Source organism: Pristis pectinata, chromosome 31 (assembly GCF_009764475.1).
Source record: "Pristis pectinata isolate sPriPec2 chromosome 31, sPriPec2.1.pri, whole genome shotgun sequence".
NCBI lineage: Eukaryota > Metazoa > Chordata > Chondrichthyes > Rhinopristiformes > Pristidae > Pristis > Pristis pectinata.
In genome coordinates this window covers 11,127,806-11,151,566 of record NC_067435.1, presented here as the reverse complement: position 1 = coordinate 11,151,566, position 23,761 = coordinate 11,127,806, and the positions used below count along the sequence as shown (strand labels likewise).

The following is a 23,761-nucleotide window of genomic DNA, read 5'->3' as shown; positions in this document are numbered from 1 at the left end:
TTGATTTCTCCTGTGAAGCATCTTAAGGCATGTTTTGAGTACTTCAACCAATGAAGTACTTTTATTTGAACATGTTTATGGTTATAATGCAGGGAATATTACAGTCAACTTGTACCAAGCAAGCTCCCTGAAAGGGCAATGTGAAATTAAGCAGATATCTGTCTTTAGTAATGTTAGGTTAGTAATGTTACAGAAATGGAAGCTGTTGTCAACATTTGAAACCGTAATACATTCTGTAAAGGAAACCAAAACCTCAATCATGTGTGAGTAAACTGAATCCATGTCCTATGTATATCCAATGCACAGCTAGGATACCTTATATTGGGTATCACTGCTCTGCTTTTCCCTCCTATATATCGGGCTTCCCCTTTTCCTATCTTCAGTCCTGAAGAAGGGTTCTGACCCGAAACATTGACTGCCTGCTTTTCTCCACAGATGCTGCCTGGCCTGCTGAGTTCCTCCAGCATCATTGTGTTTTCTTACGTTACATCTCTCTGGTGGTCACTTACCTTTTCGTGACTACAGTTCATACAAAGGACCTATCCCTAAAATTGGCTTTGGACTGTAGTGATAAGTGATTGGAGAACAGTTTGGAAGTTTGCTGATCACATTTTGTTTTGAGCACACTCTTTTATCATAAGACACCTCTGATAAAAGATTGTTCTCAAGATGCAACGTTTAAATGGAGCAGGGAGAGAGAAATTCCTTACAAGCCAGCGGTGAATATAATCTGTGCGGAGCATGCAAAGCATGCAAAGCCTAAATGTAGAAGATGGCTGGTGGAGCGAGGCACGGAAAATCTTGAGGTCATTCTCCTTGTCAAGAGAATAAAGAAACAGAACTCTTTTAGTGTGTTCAGTATGTGTAGGTGTACTGAGGAATTAAACTGAGCTGTTCAAAGTGTGTAATGAGTTAAAATGCAGCTGCAGGGTTCATTGAGACATAAAAATCATATTGGTTTTTACTGGAGTACATGAAAGAGCAAGTCTTGCTGGGATTGTGCAGTGTTCAGATAAATTGGTATATCGGTTTGTTATTGTCACATGTACCAAGATACGGTGAAAAACTTTGCTTTGCATGCCATCCATACAGATCATTTCATCATATCACATCAGTGCATTGAGGTAGTACAAGGGAAAACAATAACAGAATGCAGAATATCGTGTTACAGCTACAGAAAAAGTGCGGTGCAGGTAGACAATAAGGTGCAAGGCCATGACGAGGTAGACTGTGAGGTCAAGAGTCCATCTTATCGTACTAGGGACAACTGTTTGCAACAAGAATAAATCAATAGAGAAGGAGAAAGAAAAAATACATATGTCTTTAAGGAAAGAAGGACCTGTATTTCTATAGCAACTTTCAGAACATCCAAAAGCATTTAGCGACCAATCAAGTACTTTTATTTGAACATTTTTATTGCATAATGCAGGAAAAATTGCAGTTAATTTATACCAAGCAAGCTCCCTCAAAGGGCCATCTGAAATTAAACAGATATATCTTTAGTAATATTGAGTGAAGGATAAATATTATTTAGGACATTAAGTGAGGAAATTTCCATTTTTTAAGCGGTGTCGCAAGATCTTTTACATTGACCCAAAAGGGAATACAGCCTCACAGATTATCATCACATCAAAATGATGGCACTTCCTCAACACAGCACTAGAGCATTAGAAGTGTTCTTTGTGGAATGGGACTTAGATCCAGAACCATCTGACGGGGAGAGAATAGGAGCAACTAAGCCACAGCTGAGACTTGACTATCAATCAGCTGAAGAGGAACTGGACGTAAAATAGGAAGAGTCAGCGAGCAACAACAGTCTGCAGTAAACACCCAACAGAAAATATTTAAGAACATTTTGTGTCCCATCACAAACAACTGAAGGAATTATTCCTTTTACAAGAGGATAAGGAAATTAGATCTGTATTTGTTGGAGCTTAGAACAATGAGGAGTGTTATTACTGAAACATCTAAGACCCTGAGGGTAGATGTTGAGGTGTTTCCTCCATGGGAGAATCTCGAATAAGGGAACACGGTTACAAGATTAGGGATTGGTCACTAAGGTGTGTAGCGGGTGGAGTATTGAAGAGGCTGGGTCACTGCAGGTATGAAGTGGGAGGTAGATAAATTTTTGAAAGATCAGGGAATTGAGGGTGTTGGGACCTGGCACAGAAAAGGAGTTGAAGCCTGGGGCAGATCGTGTTAAATGGTGAGTGGCCTCCTCCTGCATCTATTTTCTAATGTTCTTATGTAAAGAACACCCCAAAGTGCTTTATAGTCAATTAATTCCCCTTGAGCGTTGTCATTGTTGTAATGTTGGGAAAGATGTTGACCTGGGTAAAAATAACCTATGTGCATTTTTCACCTTTCTCCTTCAATGACTGAAACCTACTCGAATGGTCAGGCCTGATGCTGACCCTTTCCCCAAATCTCAGCACCTGGGAACATTGGCTCTGTCGCCAGCAATGTACAAAGATACCCCGGGTTCTGGGTGAACTCCCACATCCAGCATCACATGATCAAATGCTTCCAAGGCAATGAGTTGTCCAGGCAGTGCAGTGGCCACCATACAGAAGATATTGATGAACTGGGTTTTAGATAAAGAACATCAGGGTAAGCTAAATGCAATAGTTCATGTGGGCGTCAAAGACAGGAGACCACCTGATTGATCTATATTGTGAGGATTGGGTCTCTTGCACCATTTGCCTGACCCTCTATAGGATTGTGGCATGTTTAGACCAGATATTAACTTGGGTTAAGTTGAGTTTAGTTAGGTGAACTGTTGATCTGAAGTGTGTTGGAATGGGTTGGGATGTGATGAGTTGAGTCAAATTCAAGTTAGTTGGTTTCATTTGTTGAAATGGGATGAGTTGAATGATGATAGGTTGAATGATGATGGGTTGAGTTTGGATATCTAAGTTGGGATGTGTTGATTTGGGATTGGTTGGCCTAGACATGGGTTGAGTTGGGATGGACAGAGGCACGAGCAATTGAGTTGGGGGTGGAGTTAGGATGGGTTGAGTTGGGATGGGATAAGTTGAGTTGGGATGGATTGGGTTGGGATGGGTTGACGTGATTGGTTGGGTTGGGATGGATTGAGTTGGGATTGGTTGGGTTGGGTTGGGATGGGTTGAGTTGGGTTGGGATGGGTTGAGTTGGGATGGATTGGGTTGGGATGGACTGGGTTGGGATGGACTGGGTTGGGATGGACTGGGTTGGGATGGACTGGGTTGGGATGGACTGGGTTGGGATGGATTGGGTTGGGATGGGTTGGGTTGGGATGGGTTGAGTTGGGATGGACTGGGTTGGGATGGACTGGGTTGGGATGGACTGGGTTGGGATGGGTTGAGTTGGGATGGGTTGGGTTGGGATGGGTTGGGTTGGGATGGGATGGATTGGGTTGGGATGGATTGGGTTGGGATGGGTTGGGTTGGGATGGGCTGGGTTGGGATGGGTTGAGTTGGGATGGGTTGAGTTGGGATGGGTTGGGTTGAGTCAAGTTGAATTTAGTTGGGCTCAGTTGTTGAGTTGGGAAGGGGTTGACTTGGGATGGGGTTCAGTTGGGATGAGCTAAGTTGTGATGGAATGGATTGGAATGGGTTCAGCTGGAATGTGATGAGTTTGGGTGATTCAACAGGAACGATAAGGCTTATGATAGAATAAGGAGATTAAGTTAAGTTGAATTGTTGGGTTAGGATTGGTTAAGTGTGGCACAGTGGTTGGACCTGCTGCTTCACAGCACCAAAGGCCTGGGTTTGGTCCTGATCTTGGGTGCTGTCTGTGTGGGGTTGTTATGTTGTCCCCATGACCATGTGCAGTTCTCCCAGATACCAATTTACTCCTGGATGCTCCAGTTTCCTCCTATGTTCCAAGGCAATGCACGTTGGCATTTAATTGACAACTGTAAAATGTCCCTGGGGCAGGAGGATTGGTGGGGGAGGCATGAGGAGTTACTGGGGATGCGAGAGATAAAATAGGCTTCGTGTGGATGAGTCCTTGATGATTAGCATGAACGCAATGGGCTGAAGGACCCAATGATCTGCTGTGTGACTCATTGGGATGGGAGGAGTCAGGGTGGCTGGGATAGAATGCGATGAGAAGAATTGAACTGAATTTAGTGGGTTGGGCTGGATTGGGTTTATTTGAGTTGAATTGGGTTGGCTTGAGTTGAGTGTAACACACCATAGCTCGACACACAGTACTTCTGTCACAGAACAACAGACAATGTGAGCTTGTTTGTACTTTTAAGACAGGTTTTGTGAAATTCATGCTGAGTTTTTCTCGCAAATCCATCTGAGGTTTATGGAGCATCTGTTGTCATTCCATTGTCCTTTAGCATCAACGTGGGCACAGTCCTCATTGTTGAAGGCATTATTGGGCTCGCCATCAGCCCAGAACCTTGAAGCATAAAAGACCAAAGAGTTACCAATAAGTCTGACATACTAGGTTGGCTCGGAAGTAATTTGTCTCTAAAAGTCGCTGTAGTGATCAAATGAAACACAACTTTCAAATACACAGCAAAGTAAAATCAAAGAACTGCCAGTGCTGGAAATAAAAGGTGGTCTGGCAGTATCTTTGGAAAGAGAAACACAGCTGATGTTACAGGTTGAAGAACCGTTGTCAGAATGGGAAAGAGAGGTTGGTTTTAAGTTGCAGAGAGAGATAGGATTATTTTTCAGCTAAGAAAAGGGATTATTCTCAGCCATCATGGGCACAACCCTCCCCACCGTCAAGGACACCTTCAAGAGGTGGTGCCGCAAGAAGGCGGCATCCATCACTAAGGACCCTCACCATCCAGGACATGCCCTCTTCTCGTTACTACCATCGGGGAGGAGGTACAGGAGCCTGAAGACCCACACTCAACAATTCAGGAACAGCTTCTTCCCATCCGCCGTCAGATTTCTGAACGGTCCGTGATCCCATGAACACTGTCTCCTTTTTTCCTTTATTCCTTCTTTTGTGCACTATTACTTACTTTTGTAATTTATAGTAATTTAATGTCTTTGCTGCAAAACACCAAATTCCGCCCCATATAAGTCAGTGATGATAATTCTGATTCTGATTCTGCTATTTTTGACAGGGTGGGACCAGGGTTGCCATGGGGATAAGTCGCAGAGATCATCTCATGGGTTAATAGGGCCAATTAGAAAGACAAGAAATGGAACAAAAACCAGAAGATGAAGGCGAATTGAATGAGAGACAAAGGAAAGTGAAAAATTGTGGATTGGCGGCTGTGTGACACACTCAGAAGGTCAGGTTGTGTTAAAGGAGAGAGAAAAACTAGGCCAATGTCACAGATGGATGACTTACAGCAGAAATGTGCACTTCCAACAGAAAAGACGAGTTACCTGAAGTTGCGGAAGTTGATATTGAGTCCCAAATCTGAGGCAGAAGATGAGGTGCAGTTCCTCAGATTTGCATGGGCCCTCACCGTTGCAGCACAGGAGGCCACAGACAGGTAGGTCAGCGTGGGAGTGGGATGGAGAATTAAAGTGGCAGGTGGCAGGAAGCTCAGGGTCACTCCTGCAGACTGAGCTCCTGTGGACCCAATCTGTGCTTGGTTCCTCCCATGTAGAGGAGGCCACATTGTGAACCACCAAGTGAAGAAGTACAAGTGAATCACTTCTTCACCTGGGAAGACTGGATCTCTGGATGGTGGGAAGGGAATGGGGAAAAGAGCATGTGTTGCAGCTCCTGAGTTGCATAGGTAAGTGCAAATGTAAAGCACCACTTATATTTTATGAGCAAAGTCAGAGAAAAATAACTGGCCTTCATCAGTTGCTTACATTTTTGGACTGGGGCTCCAACCCATTATCTGTTGTGGTTGCCAACGTTTACAAGAGGCCTTAGCGCTGAGGCTTGGCAGGTCACCAGGTCCAAACCAGCATCTGATACCCCTGAGATGGTGGGCAGGAATGTTGCCAAATTCACCAGCAAAGTCTGAAGAAGTGGTGGAGACAGATACTCTCACAACATTTATGAAGCACCCAGACAAGAACTTGAATCGGCATGGCATAAAAGGCTACAGACCTAACGTGGGTAAATGGGATAGAATGGACAAGTTCTGTGCTGTACAAGTCCATGACTCTATGTCAGACTCTATGTTGGGTAAGGACCAAACAAACATGTCCTAAGCAGAAGTCCATTCACACACCTCACAGCCATCAGGAGCAAAAATTCTAACCTAGTCTTTCTCTGCCTGAGCATTCCTGATCTCATTTCCTATCCCTATATAATATGCTTTCCCCTAAGCTAAAACTGTTTCAGTGGTTAGCTCTCTTGACTCTAGCTTTAAGTCCTACTTCAAAGCACAAAATTCCAGAAAGATACTCTAAGTGCAGAACTGAAGGAATGTTACAATGCTGTTGGGGCTCTTCTTTCAGATGAGATATTAAACTAAAGTAAAAAGCCCCCCACAGAATTGTATCAAAGAAGATCTGGGAAATTTTCCTGGTATTTATCATTCATTCATCATCCAAAATTCATATAATCTAACATCACTGCTGTTTGTACCTGCCTGTAAAGCCTGCCGTGTTTCCTACCTTACAACAGTGACTATAGCACATTGTCTGTAAAACATTTTGGGACATGTTGAAAGAGAGGCAAAGGGTGCTGTAGATATGCAACCACTCATTATAAATTTACTTCTGGATTAGCGGATTAGGGTGAGATTGTGGGGAAAGAGGAGAGTTGGGTTAACAGAAGGGAAGGGAAGTCAGGCCATCAGTCAGTAAACTTAGCCTCCATCTTCTAGTTGCTTCACACTGTTGGCCGTGGCTTTGATCATTCAGACATATACTCTGGGACGCCTCTCTAAATCTCTCCACGCAGACCCTTCTTCACTGAGGAATCTCCTCCCAAAACAACTCCACGCTGCACCAGCGCACTCTAAACTTCTGCTCTCCACATTCCTTCACTGTGGCCGGGTTTGGAGGCATTCCCTAAGATTCCTTCCTCTGTTATGTTGTGATGGTGTTGTATTTGATGCCGAGTTGAATCTTAAGGAGATTTTAACATAGATCTGATATCTGTGCCATCTTTAATTGTGGTTCATTTCCACCTTATAATGTAATCCGACTCCGCTCGTTCCTCTAGACTTGACACACTGCACAATGGCACTCTCTGTTCCACTCTCTATAAACTGGAACCATCTGATACTCTGCCGCGTACATCATCCAGTTCATACTCAGTCTGTTCCGATGAAAAATGACTTGCATTTCCTTCTGGTTAAGCAATACTTTCCATTAAAAATTTCACTTCAGTTTCAGATCCCTCTGCACCTCCGCTCTCCCTACCTCTGTCATCCCCTCCAGCCCTACAACCTTCTGAGATCTCTGAACCCCTCTAATTTTGGTTGGTCTCCCAGTTCCAAATTTAATTGCTCCACCATTAGCAGCTGCCTGGGCTCTAAGCTCTGGAATTTCCTCCCTAAATCTCTTTCCTCTCACATATCCTTCGAAAAAGACCAACAAATGCTTGTTTCTAGGGAAACAGAATTGGAACTCAGAAAAAATAAGGTTCGACTTAGATAGAAGCTTGGTTAGACCACAGCTGGAAAGCACTTCATAATTCTGGTGATCATATTTGGAAGGCGCAGACATTGGGGAGCAGGTTGGGACTTTTCTCCAGAAGATATTAGAGGGGAGACATGTCAGCAAACTATGGTTATGGGGAAGCTCAACAAAGAAGATGAAGAAAAGATTCTTGCGCTTGTAGAAGAAAAAGGGAACTAAATGATATACATATAACAACTTCATTAATAAATCCAAGAATTCAGGAAATTTTATTTTTGTTAATAGGATGTGGACATCACTGACAAGGCAGTGTTAATGCAAGGCCAGCAGTTATTGCCCATGCATTATTGTCCTTAAACTGAATGTCTTGCTGGGCCATTTCAGAGAACAGTAAAGGGTTATCCATATTACTTGTCTGGAGTCACATACCAGATTGGTTAGGATGGCAGATTCCTTTCCTGAAGGGCATTGTTAAGTTATATTTGATTTTATGAGAAACTTGTAGTTTCATGCTTACTGTAAGTGAGAGTATTTTATAAAGTTGAGTTCATTTAATTAGAGAAAAATTCTGTTAATCTAGAATGCTTGGGATTTGGTCACTGCTGAACCAGCAGAGTCTACGGACTATTGATAAAATATGATAAGATAAGATAAGATTTCTTTATTGGTCACATGTATATCGAAACACACAGTGAAATGCACCTTTTGCGTAGGGGGCAGCCCGCAAGTGTCGCCACACTTCTGGCGCCAACATAGCATGCCCACAACTTCCTAACCCGTATGTCTTTGGAATGTGGGAGGAAACCAGAGCACCCAGAGGAAACCCACGCAGACACGGGGAGAACATACAAACTCCTTATAGACAGCAGCGGAATTGAACCCGGGTCGCTGCGCTGCTGTAATAGCGTTACACTAACCGCTACACTCAATACACTTTTAATCCATTTTTTTAAGATGTTACACAGTAACATTTAAGGGAACCTGCTATGTATAAAGAGAGTGTTGGGACTGGGGCCCCGGTGAGTGGATGGGGAGCGCTGCAAATATCATCTGGTGAGTCAGTGCCGATCTGTCAGGATTTTCCAATGGTCGGATGACAGATTATCGGAGTTTTATTATAAATGAGTTTTTATTGGTATTGGTTTATTATCGTCACTTGTACAGAGGTACAGTGAAAAACTTGTCTTGCATACCGATCGTACAGGTCAATTCATTACACAGTGCAGTTACATTGGGTTAGTACAAAGGTACCCAGCTGCTCGGTTGGGATTTGAACTCCTGACTCCAGATCTTCAGTCTATTATAGAGAGAGGCAAGAATGTGGAACTCAGTAACAGTGGAGGCAGATGTCATGGATAAACTTAAGGGAAGCTGGATAATCACCAGGAAGAAAGGAATGGAAGGGTATTTCAAAAGAGAGAGTAATAGAAGGGCTGTTAGGCTGAATGGCTCATTTTGGTTACCATAAACTAAATATAGTCTATAGTTTCAGTGAGACTTACTTTGGTGTTGAATCATAACTCGCGCCATCTTCCCACTGCCAATGTCTTTCAGTGACAGAGTCAGTCAGGCCAATCCAGTATTGCTCAGGTTCTGATCCTCTTTTAATAAACTTCTGTAAAAATATTAAACAGGACCGGAAGTGAACAAAAACACTCTTACGTTGATGTAGCACCTTTCCTGTTCTTGGGGGATGTGATTTATGGATGGGTTGAGAAACAGGGGTTGGGAGGTGGTGGAGATCCCAGAAGGTGGAGGGCAGGAGGAGGTTACAGAGACAGGGAGGGTTGGGGGTTAGGATTAGGGTTAGGGAGGGGTACATTTTAAATGGTTGCTGCGCTGGGAGCCAGCGTAGGCATACAGGTACAGAGGATGGCGTGAGTTAGGACTTGCACTGGATGCCCACAGACTTACAGAGAGAAAGAATGGTCAGGATTCCTTGGGATTGGCCAAGGTACATGTGGGAGCACAAAACCTAACAGCAATACCCCAAATCTCCATCAAGAAGTTAAGCTTCCAATGTAATATTCACATTTCCCTACAACATATAGGGTACCATTTGACCCATTGAGTCCATGCTGGCTCTTGGTCCTATTCTCTCACTTATTTTCCCTGTAGTCTATTCTCTCTTGCATGCTCGTCAACTCTCCCGATTCTTCTGTCACCCACCTACACACTGGGGGCAATTAACCTCCCAATCTGCACATGGTTGGGGTGTGGGAGGAAACTGGAGCAACCGGGGGGGGGGGGGGGAGGGACGCCACGAGGTTGCAGGGAGAACGTGCAAACTCCACATCTGAGGGAAGGATTGAACCTGGGTTGCTGGAACTGGAGCGCCTGGGGAAAATGGGAACTCCATGGAATTCTTTGTGTGCGTGCCCATGTTATACATGATTAATACAGGGTCTGTTCCTTTGCCTGACACCCAAGTGCCCACCCCCACCCTGAAAGAAATTAACATCAATAAAAAATATTCAGGAGCTGATAAATCCCCACCATCTACAGGAGGAGCTGCTTCAAGAAGGCATCATCCATCATCAGGGATCCCCACCATCCGGGCTATGCCCTCTTCTTGCTGCTACCGTCAGACAGGAGGTGTGAAGTCCCACACCACCAGGTTCAGGAACAGCTACTTTCCTACAGCCATCAGGTTCTTGAACCAACCTGCACAACCCTAACCCTACCTCAGCAACGGAACACTACAGACCACCTCTTGCACTACCATGGACCTGTTTTTAACTGTGTTTTTGCACTAATGTTCTGTTTTGAGCACTGTCTTGTACAATTTATGCTCTGTCTGTAACTATGTGCCAGCGATGCTGCTGTAAGCAAGTTTTCCGTTGCACCTGTACTTCACCGTACTTGTGCATATGACAATAAACTCGACTTGACCTAATGACCTACAATCCAAGCTTTTGAAAGAGGAGGAAATGGAGACAGTGGATACACTGGCTTGTCATCTCCCAAAATTCTATGGATTCCTGAACGGTTCCCATAGATCAAGTGGAAGCAAGCGTAGCCACAAAATTTAAGAAAAAAAAGGCAGAGGGAAAACAAGCAACTTCAGCCCAGTTAGCTTGATGTCACGGTGTGGGAAAATGCTCAGATCTATGATTAAGGAAGTGCTAATAAAAAGGAAAATGGACAGTGCTAACGTGGATTTACAGAAGTGAAATCATGTTTGACAAACCTGTTAGAGATTTTTGAGGTTGTGATGAGCAGAATAGATATAGATTTAATAGGAACCTGAAAGTCAACTTTTTCACCCAGAGGGTTGTCAGTATATGAAATGAGCTGCCAGAGGAAGTGGTTGGGGCAGGTACGTTAACAACATTTAAAAGGCGTTTAGAAAGGTTTACAGAGGGATGTGGGCCAAATGCAGGCAAATGGAGCTAACTTAGATGGGAATCTTGGTCGGCATGGACCAGTTGGGCTGAAGGGCCTATTTCCATGCTGTATGACTCTGACTCTATAACAACAGGAGGTCATTCTGTCCCTAGACAGGTTCTGTGCTGTACAAGTCCATGACTGTATGTCTGACTCTAGAAATGTCCTGTCCTTCTTCTAGATCATGACTGGCTCCAGTCTAGATGCTCACTCTGGTCCCTGAATCCCCTGGCTAACAGGTGGGTGAATGGAACTGTGGACATGTGCAGGTGTTGTAGAGCCATAAAGAGAACATGAAAACAGGCCCTTTGGCCCATCAGGTCCATGGTGACCATCAAGCACCCATTATTACTCTACTCCTACCCTAACCCATTTTATTCAAATACATTCCCATCAACTTCCTCCCAGCTTCAGTTATTCATCGACACATTAGGGTCAAGATGTCAATTAGGGTCAATTATGACTCCAAAGGGGAGCCAGTAGATATGACGCATGTGGACTTTTGGAATCCATTTGATAAGGTGCCACACAGGAGGTGTAGTACGAGACATGATTAGTCATATACGGCAGATGTCAAAGTCAAAAGTCAAAGTTTACTGCCCTATGCACAAGTACATGTGTGCACTGGTGCAATGAAAAACTTGCAGTAGCATCACAGGCACACAGCATCAGATAAGCAGCATCCACAAGAAAAACCTAAATTAAACACAATTTTTACAAGGAAGAACACAATTAGAACAAAAAAATCAAAGTCCATTTTAGTGCATAGTGATCATAGTGTTGCTATACTGAGCTAGTGATTAGTGTTGTGCATGTTGGTTCAAGAACCGAATAGTTGAAGGGAAGTAGCTGTTCTTGAACCTGGTGGTGTGGGACTTTAGGCTTCTGTACCTCCTGCTCAATGGCAACTGTGAGAAGGTGGCATGTCCTGGACGGTGGGGATCTTTGATGATGGATGTTGCCTTGTTGAGACAGCACCTCCTGTAGGTACTACCGATGGTAGGGAGAGATGTGCCCGTGATGTATTGGACAGTGTCCACTACTCTCTGCAGTTTCTTACGTTCCTGCTCATTTGAATTGCTGTACCAGACTGTGCTGCCGTGATTCGTGAGGCTCACCTGTAACGCAGGGAGGAAAGAACTTCCTCTGCAGTATCTTTCACAATTACTCACAACTCATGTGCATGTGCCCACACTCTGATATATAAATATCATTTACAGTATCTACAACTTAAGCTTAAGTTACTTTGCCTTGTGAATGTCATGTCTCCAATGCTATGTGCCTGTGATGCTGCTGCAAGTAAGTTTTTTCATTGCACCAGTGCATACATGTACTTGGTGCATATGATGTAAGCTCGACTTGACACTTACGTGCTCTGGAATGCTGTTGATCACAAGCAGATGTGACTCCTTCAAGGAACACTGTTGTTTTGCAAAATGCCAGGTGCCTGAGCTGGTTGAGAAGTAGTAGCAGGACTGGCTGAACCACACCCAGCCATTGGGACATTGGAGGCAAGAGCATCCTGAAGGGAGAGTAGGGAGTGAGAATTGGTGAAAGCTACATCACACACACTTTGCTGTAGACGGTTGAATAGTGAGTTTAAAAAGTCCAGTGACAATTCAAGCATAATCCATGCACTGTGCTGCACTTTACGACACGGTGGTACAGCTGGTCAAACCGCTGCCTTGCAGCTCCAGTGACCCAAGTACAATCCTGACCTTTGGTGCTGTCTGTGTGGAGTTTGCATGTTCTGTCTGTGAGTGCGGGGGTTTCCCCCGGGTGCTCTGGCTTTCTCCCAGGTGCCAAAGACACAGAGAATACAAGAGTACAGCACAGGAACAGGCCCTTTGGCCCACGGTGTTGTGCCGAACTAATTCAGCTAATGACACCTGATCCCTTCTGCTTGCACATGGTCCATATCCTCCATTCTCTGCACATCCATGTGCCTATCTAAGAGCCTCTCAAATGCCTCTTATTGTATCTGCCTCCACCACCGCCCCTGGCAGCGCATTCCAGGCACCCACCATTCAGTGTGTGTAAAAAACTTGCCCCGCACATCTCCTTTGAACTTTTCTCCCTCTCACCTTAATTGCATGCCCTCTGGTATTAGACATTTTGACCCTGAAAGATGTGTGGGTTGATAGATTGATTGGCTGCTGTAAATTGCCCCTAGTGTGTAGATGAGGGACAGAATCTGGGGGGAGCTGATGAGAATGTGGGGAACCTGCCTGCAATTAAGTCTTGCGGTCCTATGGACAACTTACATGTGGACCCATTATACAGCAGTGAGAATTATATACCATGTGTTTTAGACTGTCTACTCCCTCCCTTCTGAAGCATTCATTAGCAGTAACAGTGATTATGAAACACCCAGATTGTTGTAAAAACCCATTTGATTCATTACTGGCCTTCAGGAGGGAACCCTACCATCCTTACCAAGTCTGGGCTATATATTACCCAATAATATTGGTATTGGTTTATTATTGTCACTTGTACCGAGGTACAGTGAAAAACTTGTTTTGCATACTGTTGGTACAGATCAATTCATTACACAGTGCATTGAGGTAGTACAGAGTGCATTGATGTAGTACAGGGTAAAAACAATAATTGAGTACAGAGTAAGGTGTCACAGCTACAGGGAAGTGTAGTGCAGGTAGACAATATGGTGCAAGGTCAAACGAGGTAGATTGTTTATATGAAATGGTACTGCAAGTCACCAGCTTTGGGGTCAATTAGGGACAAACACTAATGTTACAAGGTCAGCAATATCCATTTTGTTTGATCAAATGTCCTTTAGGAAAGTTTTAAGACCAATTAAGGGTGGTTTTCTTTTATCAGGGAGGTTTCTCTGGAGCTCTCTTTATATGTTTATGCTTTTTGTTTTAAACACAGTGCAGAAATTTTCATATACGACAAATTATGACAGAATTACAAGATCATTCTGGGTATCTGCACATGTATATGTGCATTGGTGCAAACGTGTGTGTGTTTATGTGGCATGTATGTAGTATGTTATGTGTGTGCATGCATATGAGTGACATGTGTTCGTATGTGTGTGTCACTTGCATGTTATGTAGTGTGTGTGTGTGTGTCTACAAATGCATGCATTGATAAAATGGTAAAAGTTGACAGATGTTGATCATTTGTTGAGACACTGAATGTTGCAGTAGATTACCTGAAGACTGTCGCTGGGATTGTCCTTGAAGGAGTTTGCAATGATCCACCATTGCGATGGGTCAGATAACAGGATGTACTTTGTGTACACCCTTGTGTGGGAGCTGGGAGTTCCCTTGCTCCACTATCTCCACTCTCCGCAGTGGAGGGACATGATGGAGGAAAAGCAAAGGTGACTTATTCTACTGTGCAAGGTACCTTGAGCCTCGCTCGATTTGGATCCTCAGGACCCTTGGCCACCAAACTAGTGCTACCCACCATACAACGTAGCCTCGACTTTCATGCACTTCTTTCAGGTTTAATTATTTACAACTTACCTCCCACCTTCAGATTGGAGAGCTGATCTGCCATGTTATTCTGACTTCTCTTTACTTCTTCAGTCACTGGGAAACAAACCAGATTGAAACATTAACCAGCAAAACTCCCGTCAACTTGCCTACGGCAGGTTTGGGGACGTGTCTTCCATAAGGCTGGAAGAGCACCATCACCCTCCTGTGTTATTCAGCTGCTCTTTGGTGGTGCCCTTGGTGAGGCCAGAAAATCCAACCAGTTTCATCAAACGTCATTGACCTGAAATGTTGACACTGTTCCTCTCTCCACAGATGCTGCCTGACTTGCTGAGTCTATGCAGCATTTTTGTTTTTATTTCTGATTTCTAGCATCTGTAATTTTTGTTTCTCCAGCTGCTCTAAATTGTTGCATCCTGAAGCCAAATGCTGTTCGGCAGATTCTAAGGATGATTAAATCTTCTGTTCTTTTCACTAGGGCTTTCTATGCCTTTAAATAATTTTTTTAAAAAGTGTGGTACAGAAACTTACATGTGTGACAAACTGTGACCAGCAAAGTGTGAGAAACACACTCGAAATCTTTTCTATGGATGTTCATGGATGCACCTGCAAATATGCATGTCTGTGTAGAATGTGTGTGTGTGTATGATACTGTAAGTGTGCATCGTGTGTGTGTATGCGTGTGTGTGTGGTGTGGATGTGAGTGCATGTGTGTTTATTGTATGTGTGTGTACGTGCGTGCGCGTGTGTGCATATGTTTGTGTATGTGTGCATGTATGTGTGTGTATGTGTGTATGTATACCTACCTATGTGTGTGTATGCGTATGTGTGTGCATATATGTGTGTGTGTGTGTGTGTGTGTGTGTGTGTGTGTGTGTGTGTGTGTGTGTGTGTGTGTGTGTGTGCGTGTGCACGCACAAGTGTCTAGGGCCATAGAATTGATTGAGCAGAAAGGTCAAGGTCCACTGAGATTTTCTTTCTCAACTCTACTCATTGACTAATGATGATCATGTTAGACAGTCCTAAAAATCAATCTCCATCAATTAGTCCTCACTAGATGCCCACAGCAGTCAAAACTAAACTGCACAGACAAGGTTCGACTTCCCTCAAGTCCAGGATATTAAACGCCTTAAGTTCTGAGCTGTAGACTCCATCCATTCCCTGGCAGCTGTCTAGAATTGGATTCATTTGGTCAGAATCTTGGTATCTTATTCAGCTTTGATCACCGCTGCACCTTCATTATGTCTGCCCACTTCCACTTCCCTGGTCTCCATCCCTGCATCAGATCATCTGCTGCTGAAACCCTCAACCTTCTATTTGTTAAATGCAGACTGTTCCAGCACACTACAGGCCAGCCTCCCTTGAAACCTGAGATCCAAAACGCTGCTCCCCTGCATCCTAACTCACACCAAGTTCCCTTCCCCCTTCCCACCTGGGCTCACTGGCCCACACTAATGTTCTCACCCTTGTGTTCAAAACCAATCACAGCTCCTTGCTGTCTCTATTCTGCTTGTGTCCTACAATCCTTTGAGATCTCTAAGCTCCTCCCTGGATTTAATTGCTCTCCCTCTGGCAGTTAAAGGGTTAGACTCTGGAATTCCATCTCCTGCTTCTTGAAACCAAAACTCTTTTACCAAGCTTTTGGCCAAGTGTCCTACCATCTCCTCATTGAATCAGCATTAAATTTTTGTCTAACAACCTATGAAGCAGCCCAGTACAATAAAGGTGTAGTGTAAGTGGAAGCTATTTTAATTAATAGGTCATCTAACAGGTTAAGGTGATCAAAGAATTGGACAGGGTATTCATAGAGAAATTATTTCTTCTTATGGTAGAGTCTGGAACAAAGGATGAAGTTTGTGTGTGTAACCATCCCCTCATTGAATAGGCTGTGGGAATCCATCCACACCAACCCAGAGTTTGGAGCTAAACCCATTGTTGGCTCACATAAAAGGGGTCGTGGTAAATGGGAGGGAATATTCACAGACGATATCCAATGGGAAGAGAGTGACCACCAAGGTTCAGAATTAGTTATTGGATCAGAGTATTCACTACTTACTGCTGAGTTTCAGCTTTGAGAGCTCGTCTTCCATGTTACTCTGTGTTCTCTGAACTTCTTCAGACACTGGAAAGCGAATCAGATTAAAACATTAATGAGTGGAGATGTTGCGATCTTGCCTGTCGCAGGTTTTTGGATGTGTTGTTACAGAAGGGGCTTCTCTGCAATGTAAAACCAACTTGTTTTCTCTCTTTCTCAGTTCTGATGAAGGGTTTTCATCCTGAAACGTTAACCGTTTCTCTCCCCATAGATGCTGCCTGACCTGCTGAGTGTTTCCAGCACTTTCTGTTTTTGTTTCCAATTTCCAGCATTTGCAGTTTATAGATTTTCATTTCTAAATTCTTCCACTGTCTCCCAAGAAAGTTCACTTCATTAACAGTGTGCATCCTCCGTTTAAATTGATTTTATATAGAGTAACCAGAAAAAGGCCATTCAGCACAACTGCTCCTTGCCTGGATTAATACTTGCACAAGAGATTCCTCCTGCTACAATTGCCTCTCCTGACTCCCACCAGCCAACCCATTTCCCCATATTCCCTTCTCTCTCATGTCTGTGTACCCTCCTCCCCCCTTCAATACATCATGTGATTCAGTGGCTCCCACTCTCACCTCGAGCTGGAAAGTTGTGTGTTCAATTCCCACTGCAGAGAGCGGAACTCAAAATTTTATACTGACTCTGGTTGCACTACAGAGGGAGTGCTGCACTGTTGGATGTGCAATCTCTCATCTGTTCTCTCAGGAGGGTGCGTAGTCCCATGATATTCTGATGTAGAAGAGCAGAGGAGTTCTTGCTGGTACTCTGTGACCAATGTTTATCCCTCACTCGTTATCACACTGCTGAGTGGGGGATTCTGCTGTGCACGGATGAGCTGTTGCATTCCCTACAAAGCAACAGTCACCACATATTCAGTTCATTGGCTGTGAAGTACTTTGTGATGTCTTGAAAGGGAGCTGATAGGTGCTATGAAAATGCAAGTCTTCTTTTCTCTAAGGCCATAGAGTCATATAGCATGGAAACAGGCCCTTCAGCCCATCAAATCCTTGCTAAACATCAATCTCACTGGCTCTCCACTTGGCTTTGGAGCACCTAGACAACTGCAATGCATATGTCAGGCTGCTGTTTATTGATTGCAGCTTGGCGTTCAACACCATCCCCTCAGTACCGATCAACAAGCTTCAAAACCTGGGCTTCTGTACCTTCCTCTGCAACTGCATCTTTGACTTCCTTATCAGGAGACCACAGTCAATGCAGATCGGTAGTAACATCTCCTCCTCGCTGACGATCAACACAGGCGCACCTCAAGGATGTGTGCTTAGCCCACTGCTCTACTCATGACAAGGAACACCTCAAACGCCATCTATAAATTTGCCCATGACACCACCATTGTTGGCAGAATCTCAAATGGCGATGAGGAGGCGTACAGGAGTGAGATAGATCAGCTGGTTGAGTGGTGTCACAACAACAACCTCGCACTCAACATCAGCAAGACCAAGGAATTGATCGAGGACTTCAGGAAAGGGAAGTCAGGAGAACACACACTAGTCCTCACTGAGGGGTCAGTGGTGGAAAGGGTGAGCAGCTTCAAGTTCCTGGACGTCAACATCTCAGAGGATCTATCCTGGGTCCAACACATTGATGCAATCATGAAGAAGGCGCACCAGCCGCTTTACTTCATTAGGAGTTTGAGAAGATTTAGTATGTCACCAAAGACTCTTGAAAATTTCTGCAGATGTACGGTGGAGAGCATTCTGACTGGTGGCATCACAGCCTGGTATGGAGGCTCCAATGTTCAGGATCGAAAGAGGCTGCAGGGGGTTGTAGACTCAGCCAGCTCCATCACGGGCACAACCCTCCCCACCCCCCGCCGCCCCCCACCATCAAGGACATCTTCAAGTGGCGGTGCCTCAAGGCGGCGGCACCCATCATTAAGGACCCTCACCATATGGGACATGCCCTCTTCATGTTACTACCATCGGGGAGGAGGTACAGGAGCCTGAAGACCCACACAATGTTTCAGGGACAGCTTCTTCTCCTCCGCCATCAGATTTCTGAACGGTCCATGAACCCATGAATACTACCTCGTTATTCCTCTTTAGTACAATTTATTTACTTTTGTAACTTATAGTAATTTTTATGTCTTTGTGTCTTGCACTGTACTGCTGCCTCAAAACAACAAATTTCATGACATAGGTCAGTGATAATAAACCTGATTCTGAAGCACCCATTTACACTATTCCTACAATAATATCTTTTTATTCCCTTCACATTCCCATCAACTCCCCCAAGAGTCCACCATGCATTAGGGCTAATTTACAGTGACCAATTAACCTACCGGATTGGGATGTGGGAGGAAACCGGAGCACCCAGGGGAAAACCCAGGCAGTCACAGGGAGAATGTGCAAACTCCACACAGACGGCACTGGTGGTCAGTATTGAACCAGGGTCATTGGAGCTGTGAGGCTGCACGACTGTGTCACCCTACATTTCTGCTTTACCTCACTCCATGTGGGAGCAGTTACACACTGTCATAAAACTTCACGTGAAGAAATTCCTCCATCTGAACTGCTAAGGATCTGATAAATTTACTTCCATTTGCTCTGAACTCATCAATGAGGTCTCTACCCTCTCACAGTCTCTGTGTGATTTTAAAGACCAGTTTCTGCTTGGCCTTTTGAAGATTGCAACATGCACTTCAAAGTGCACCCGGGGATAAATCGTCAGAGGTCTTGGCAAACTCACCGTTGCTTTTGAACTGAGAAAGCTCCATCGCGTACATGTCCTGCAGCTCCTTCAGTTCAGTGTACATCCCTGAAACTGAGGGACAGAAGGTTAAACAGGAAGATGTGCAGTGGTCTCACTGTCATTTATTGAGACCCTCCTTTGTATGTACAAAAATCCTGCATTGGTAGAATCATCGGGTGATGTACATTGTATGAGCAATCAGGTATTTTTTCCTTGCCACTCTTTGTAAACTCTTCTGTTTGTGTCCCCACCCCACCCTAACTCCCATTCACCCACTTACCCTGTGTCAGTTGACTTACATTGGCTTCTGTTTAAGCAGCACCGATTTAAAAATCCTTATCCTTATTTTCAAATCCTTCCATGGCCCCACCCCTCCCTAACAATATTTAAAAGACACTCGGACAGAGACATGGATAGGAAAGCTTTCGAGGGATATGGGCCAAATGCGGGCAAATGGGACTAGCTTAGATGGGAATCTTGGTCAGCATGGACTGGTTGGGCTGAAGGGCCTGTTTCCGTGCTCTATGACTCTTATTTCTGGAGTATCCTCCTGCTCTCTAATCCTGAAATTCTCTGAGCTCTTGGCCTTTTAATCAGTGCTTCTGGCTTCCTGATCAACACTCCGTTGGCGGACATGAAAACAGGCCCTTCAGCCCAACAAGTCTGTGCCATCCCTCAAGCACCCATTTACACGAATCCTACAGTAATCCCATTCTATTCTCCCCACGTTTCCGTCAAATCCGCTAAGATTCTACCATTCACCTACACACTAGGGAAATTTACAGCGGCCAATTTTGGGAGGTGGTAGGAAAGCAGAGCACTGGGGGATCCCCACGTGGTCACAGGGAGAACGTGCAAATTGCATAGAGACAGCACCAGAGGTCAGGGTTGAACCTGGTTTTGCTGGAGCTCTGAAGCAGCAACTCTACAAGCTGTGCTACAGTGTCACCAAATGCTCTGGAGTTTCGTCTCTATACCTCCCATCCTATCACAGACATTCTCCTGTTTCCCTTTTCCCGGCCTCTATGCTTGCTCACACACCGTTCAATTAATCTCAGCCTAGGGTGTTAGCAACTGAAGGCATGTCAGCACTGTTTGGAAGCAAGGTCCCACTGCATTAGAGAAGCTTAACTCCTGTGTGGATCATTTACCTGTCACAGACCAGTGGCTGTCACACTCACAAGGCATGGAATGCTTGGAAATTCTCTCACCATTGAGATGGCAGATTTTGGGCTCAAGTCCCACAGTGGAGACTGAGCGTGTAATCTCAGCTGAAGATCTCCCATGCAGTATTACAGCAGTGCAGCACTGCCAGCGATGGTACCTTTCAGATGTGATGTTAAACAGAGACCCCCGTCTGCTCTCTCTGGAGGTCGGACAAGATCGCATGGCACTGCTTTGAAGACGGACGGGGAAGTTCTTCCAATACTTATCCTCAACCAATGTCACTGAAGCAAGACTGATCATTATCACAGTACAATTGTCGGGAGCTTGCTGAGTGCAAATTAGCTGTTGCATTGCAATAGGGAGCCACCCTTCAAAAGTACTTCATTAGCTGGAGAGTGCTTTAGGACATCCCGATGTCATAAAAGGTGCTATAGAAATGCATGGCAGATCTCAGGTTATTGTCATATACACCAGGGTCCAATGGAATTCCTTACTTGCATGAAGCTCACAGAGTAAACAGTATACATGATAATAATAAATATAGCGACTGGGGCAAAACCACGGAATGGTGCAAAGTATGGTTGTACAAACTGAGGTAGTGCAAAAAGCAATGCTAAAGTGACAACAGTGACTTCTGGTCTTTAGAACTGGTTACATAGCCTTCCTTGTACATAGCCTTCCTTGTGATTACAAAGATGCAATCACAAGGAAGGCATGCCAGAGTCTTTACTTTCTTTGAAGGTTAAGGAGGTTCGGCTTGTCACCAAACGCTCTGACAAACTTCTACAGATGTCCTGTTGAACGTGTCCTGACTGGTTGCATCATGGTCTGGTATGGCAATTCAAATGCACAGGAACGTAAGAAGCTGCCGAGAGTAGTGGACTCATACGAATACTTCACCGGCACATCCCTCCCCACCATCGGTAGTATCTACTGTATATGAGAAGGCAACATCTATCATCAAAGATCCCCACCATCCGGGCCATGCCATCTTCTCGCAGCTACCATCAGGCAGGAGGTACAGAAGCCTGAGGTCCCGCACCTCCAGGTTCAAGAACAGCTACTTCTCTTCAACCATTTGGTTCTTGAACCAACCTGCACAGCCCTAATCACTGTCTCAGTGCAGCAACACCATGACTACTTTGATCACTTTGCATGACAAACAACTTTGTTTCTTTTGTTCTAATTGTGTTCTTTCTTGTATGATTTATGTTTAATTTATGTTTTTCTTGTGAATGTTGTGTCTCTAATGCCATGTGCCTGTGATGTTGCTGCAAGTAAGTTTATCATTGCACCTGTGCACACATGTACTGGTGCATATGACAATAAATTCGACTTTGACTTGGACTTTGAACACAGGTTAGCAATTCATACCTGGAACTTCAATTAAAGATGCAGTCCAGTATTGAAGAGGGGGTAGGCATATCTACACAGCATGATTAGTTTAAAGATAGTGCTTACCTTTCACTGTCCCTATGACCAGACACAATAGGGTGAAGAAGAGACAGAGAATCAGGAGACCAAAGATGACCAGCATCATCTTCTTTTTGTCGGACTGCTCAACACTGAACCCTGCTAAAAACAACAGGAAATCTCATTAGATTAAAAGCACTTGTGCTTCTCTATTTCCTCATGATGGAGAAGGAGGCCATTTTGGCCCATCGAAATTCTGCCGGATCACAGAGCAATCAAACTAATTCTCCAGTAATTTTCGCTGTAACCTATTCTCCCCACATTCCCAACAACTCTCCTTGGGTTCTGCCACTGACCTGCACACTAGTAGTAATTTACCATGGCCAATTAACCTGCCAGTCCGCAGGAGACTGTAATTAAGAATCTTTTGTCAGTGACAGTGGCCGTGAAATGGTCATATGGGTCACTGGAAGGATGCAAGTCTCCCTCTCCATGTTACTCCAGTGAAAGTCACTGAGTCTCAACACTCCTCTGAATTAGAGATAGGCAACAGCTGGTGGGTAGGTGCAGCTAGCAGAGGGAGAATGTGAAAACTCCATGAAGACAACACTGGTCAGAATTGCATCCCAGTCTTTAGAAGCTCTGACTGACAATTTCCACCCTCTTTGCAGTAGTGAGCTCCAGATCATAACTAGTCTCTCTGTTAAAATTACTCCTCACAGCTCCCTCCCATCATGTTAAGTACATGCCCCTTGTTCCTGACTGGTTGCATCGTGGTCTGGTATGGCAATTCAAATGCGCAGGAACGTAAGGAGATGAAGAGAGTAGTGGACTCAGCCCAATACATCACGGGCACGTCCCTCCCCACCATCGGTAGTATCCACAGGAGGCGCTGCCTCAAGAAGGCAACATCCATCATCAAAGATCCCCACCATCTGGGCCATCCCTCTTAGGACATAGAGCATAGAAAAGGCCCTTCGACTCACAATGTTGGGCCAAACTAATTAAACTAGTAATTAAATATCTATCTAAACTAATCCCTCCTACCTACACAATGTCCATATCCCTCTATTCTCTGCGTATTCATGTGCCTATCTAAGAGCCTCCTTCAATGCCTCTATTATATTTGCCTCCACTACTATGGCAGCGCATTCCAGGCACCCACCACAAAAAAACTAGCCCACATATCCCCTCACACATCTTCTCATGGCTACCATTGGGCAGGAGGTACAGAAACCTGAAGTTCTAGGCTAGAAGAACAGCTACTTCCCTTCAACTGCACCTGCACAACCCTAATCACTATCTCAGTATAGCAACACTTATGACCACTTTAACCACTTTGCACTACAATAGACTTTGATTTTTTTTTGTTCAAATTGTCTTTCTTGTATAATTTTTATATAATTTATGTATAATTTCTGTTTTCCTTGTGAATGTTGTGTATCTGATGTGATGTCCCTGCGACGCTGCTGCAAGTAAGCTTTTCATTGCACCTGTGCCTGCATGTACTTGTGCAGATGACAATAAATGGAACTTTAACTTTGAACCATCTGCTTCCCATTATAAGCCAGTATGATCTTGTTCACCTCTATCAAATCTCCTCAGAGACCATAGCTCTAAGATCCTTCCAGTCCAACCTTGTATCCCTTGTTCCTGAAACACTCCAGTAGATAATTTCTGCACTTCTCTGAAGCCTTCAATCCCTCAAGTGAGCATCACTCCAGCTTGTTTAACTTAACCTCCTTGCTTTGCTACTTTCTACTTATAGAAGCCTAGGGTCCCATTTCACAACTGCCAAAGTCTATTATTCCACACTTCATGGAATGACATCTTATTAAACTTGCTAAAGTTTGCAAACTTGTAGTTCCCAAATACCTGCATCTGGCTTCTGATCACAGGTTGGTCCTTGCTGGTTCACCGTGAAACGACATTCACTATTTTCATATAAGTTCAGTTCAGACATGCTGTCGAGAAGACTTGAACTAATCCCTTGGAACTGAAGGAGCCTGAATTTATGCACTTCC

General features: G+C 44.4%; 1 protein-coding gene across 2 annotated transcripts; it reads right to left on the bottom strand.

The window, feature by feature from the left end:
* Positions 1-1,407: 1,407 nt before the first annotated feature.
* LOC127585008 (CD209 antigen-like protein C) lies at positions 1,408-23,736 on the bottom strand. 2 transcript variants are annotated; one of them, XM_052042114.1, is made up of 8 exons: positions 23,613-23,736; positions 21,786-21,896; positions 19,155-19,229; positions 16,416-16,481; positions 14,390-14,455; positions 12,269-12,420; positions 9,014-9,126; positions 1,408-4,395 (listed from the first exon to the last, which is right to left on the bottom strand). In XM_052042114.1, exons 1-8 carry the CDS (start codon positions 23,698-23,700, stop codon positions 4,263-4,265), a joined length of 804 nt encoding a protein of 267 aa, XP_051898074.1. In that variant the 5' UTR covers positions 23,701-23,736; the 3' UTR covers positions 1,408-4,262. The 2 variants fall into 2 exon arrangements, with proteins under 2 accessions (XP_051898074.1, XP_051898073.1); XM_052042113.1 differs by having other exon boundaries at positions 21,786-21,899; positions 23,613-23,733.
* Between the last annotated feature and the right edge of the window lie 25 nt (positions 23,737-23,761).

Excerpts from the sequence above, each read along its gene's own strand:
- LOC127585008 (XM_052042113.1), bottom strand. The coding sequence starts at position 23,700 with ATGTCTGAACTGAACTTATATGAAAATAGTGAATGTCGTTTCACGGTG. Across the intron at positions 14,456-16,415 it reads CTCAAAGCTGAAACTCAGCA|TGACTGAAGAAGTAAAGAGA; the intron begins GTAAGTAGTGAA and ends TTTGTTTCCCAG. Across the intron at positions 4,396-9,013 it reads AGTTATGATTCAACACCAAA|GTTCTGGGCTGATGGCGAGC; the intron begins GTAAGTCTCACT and ends TTATGCTTCAAG.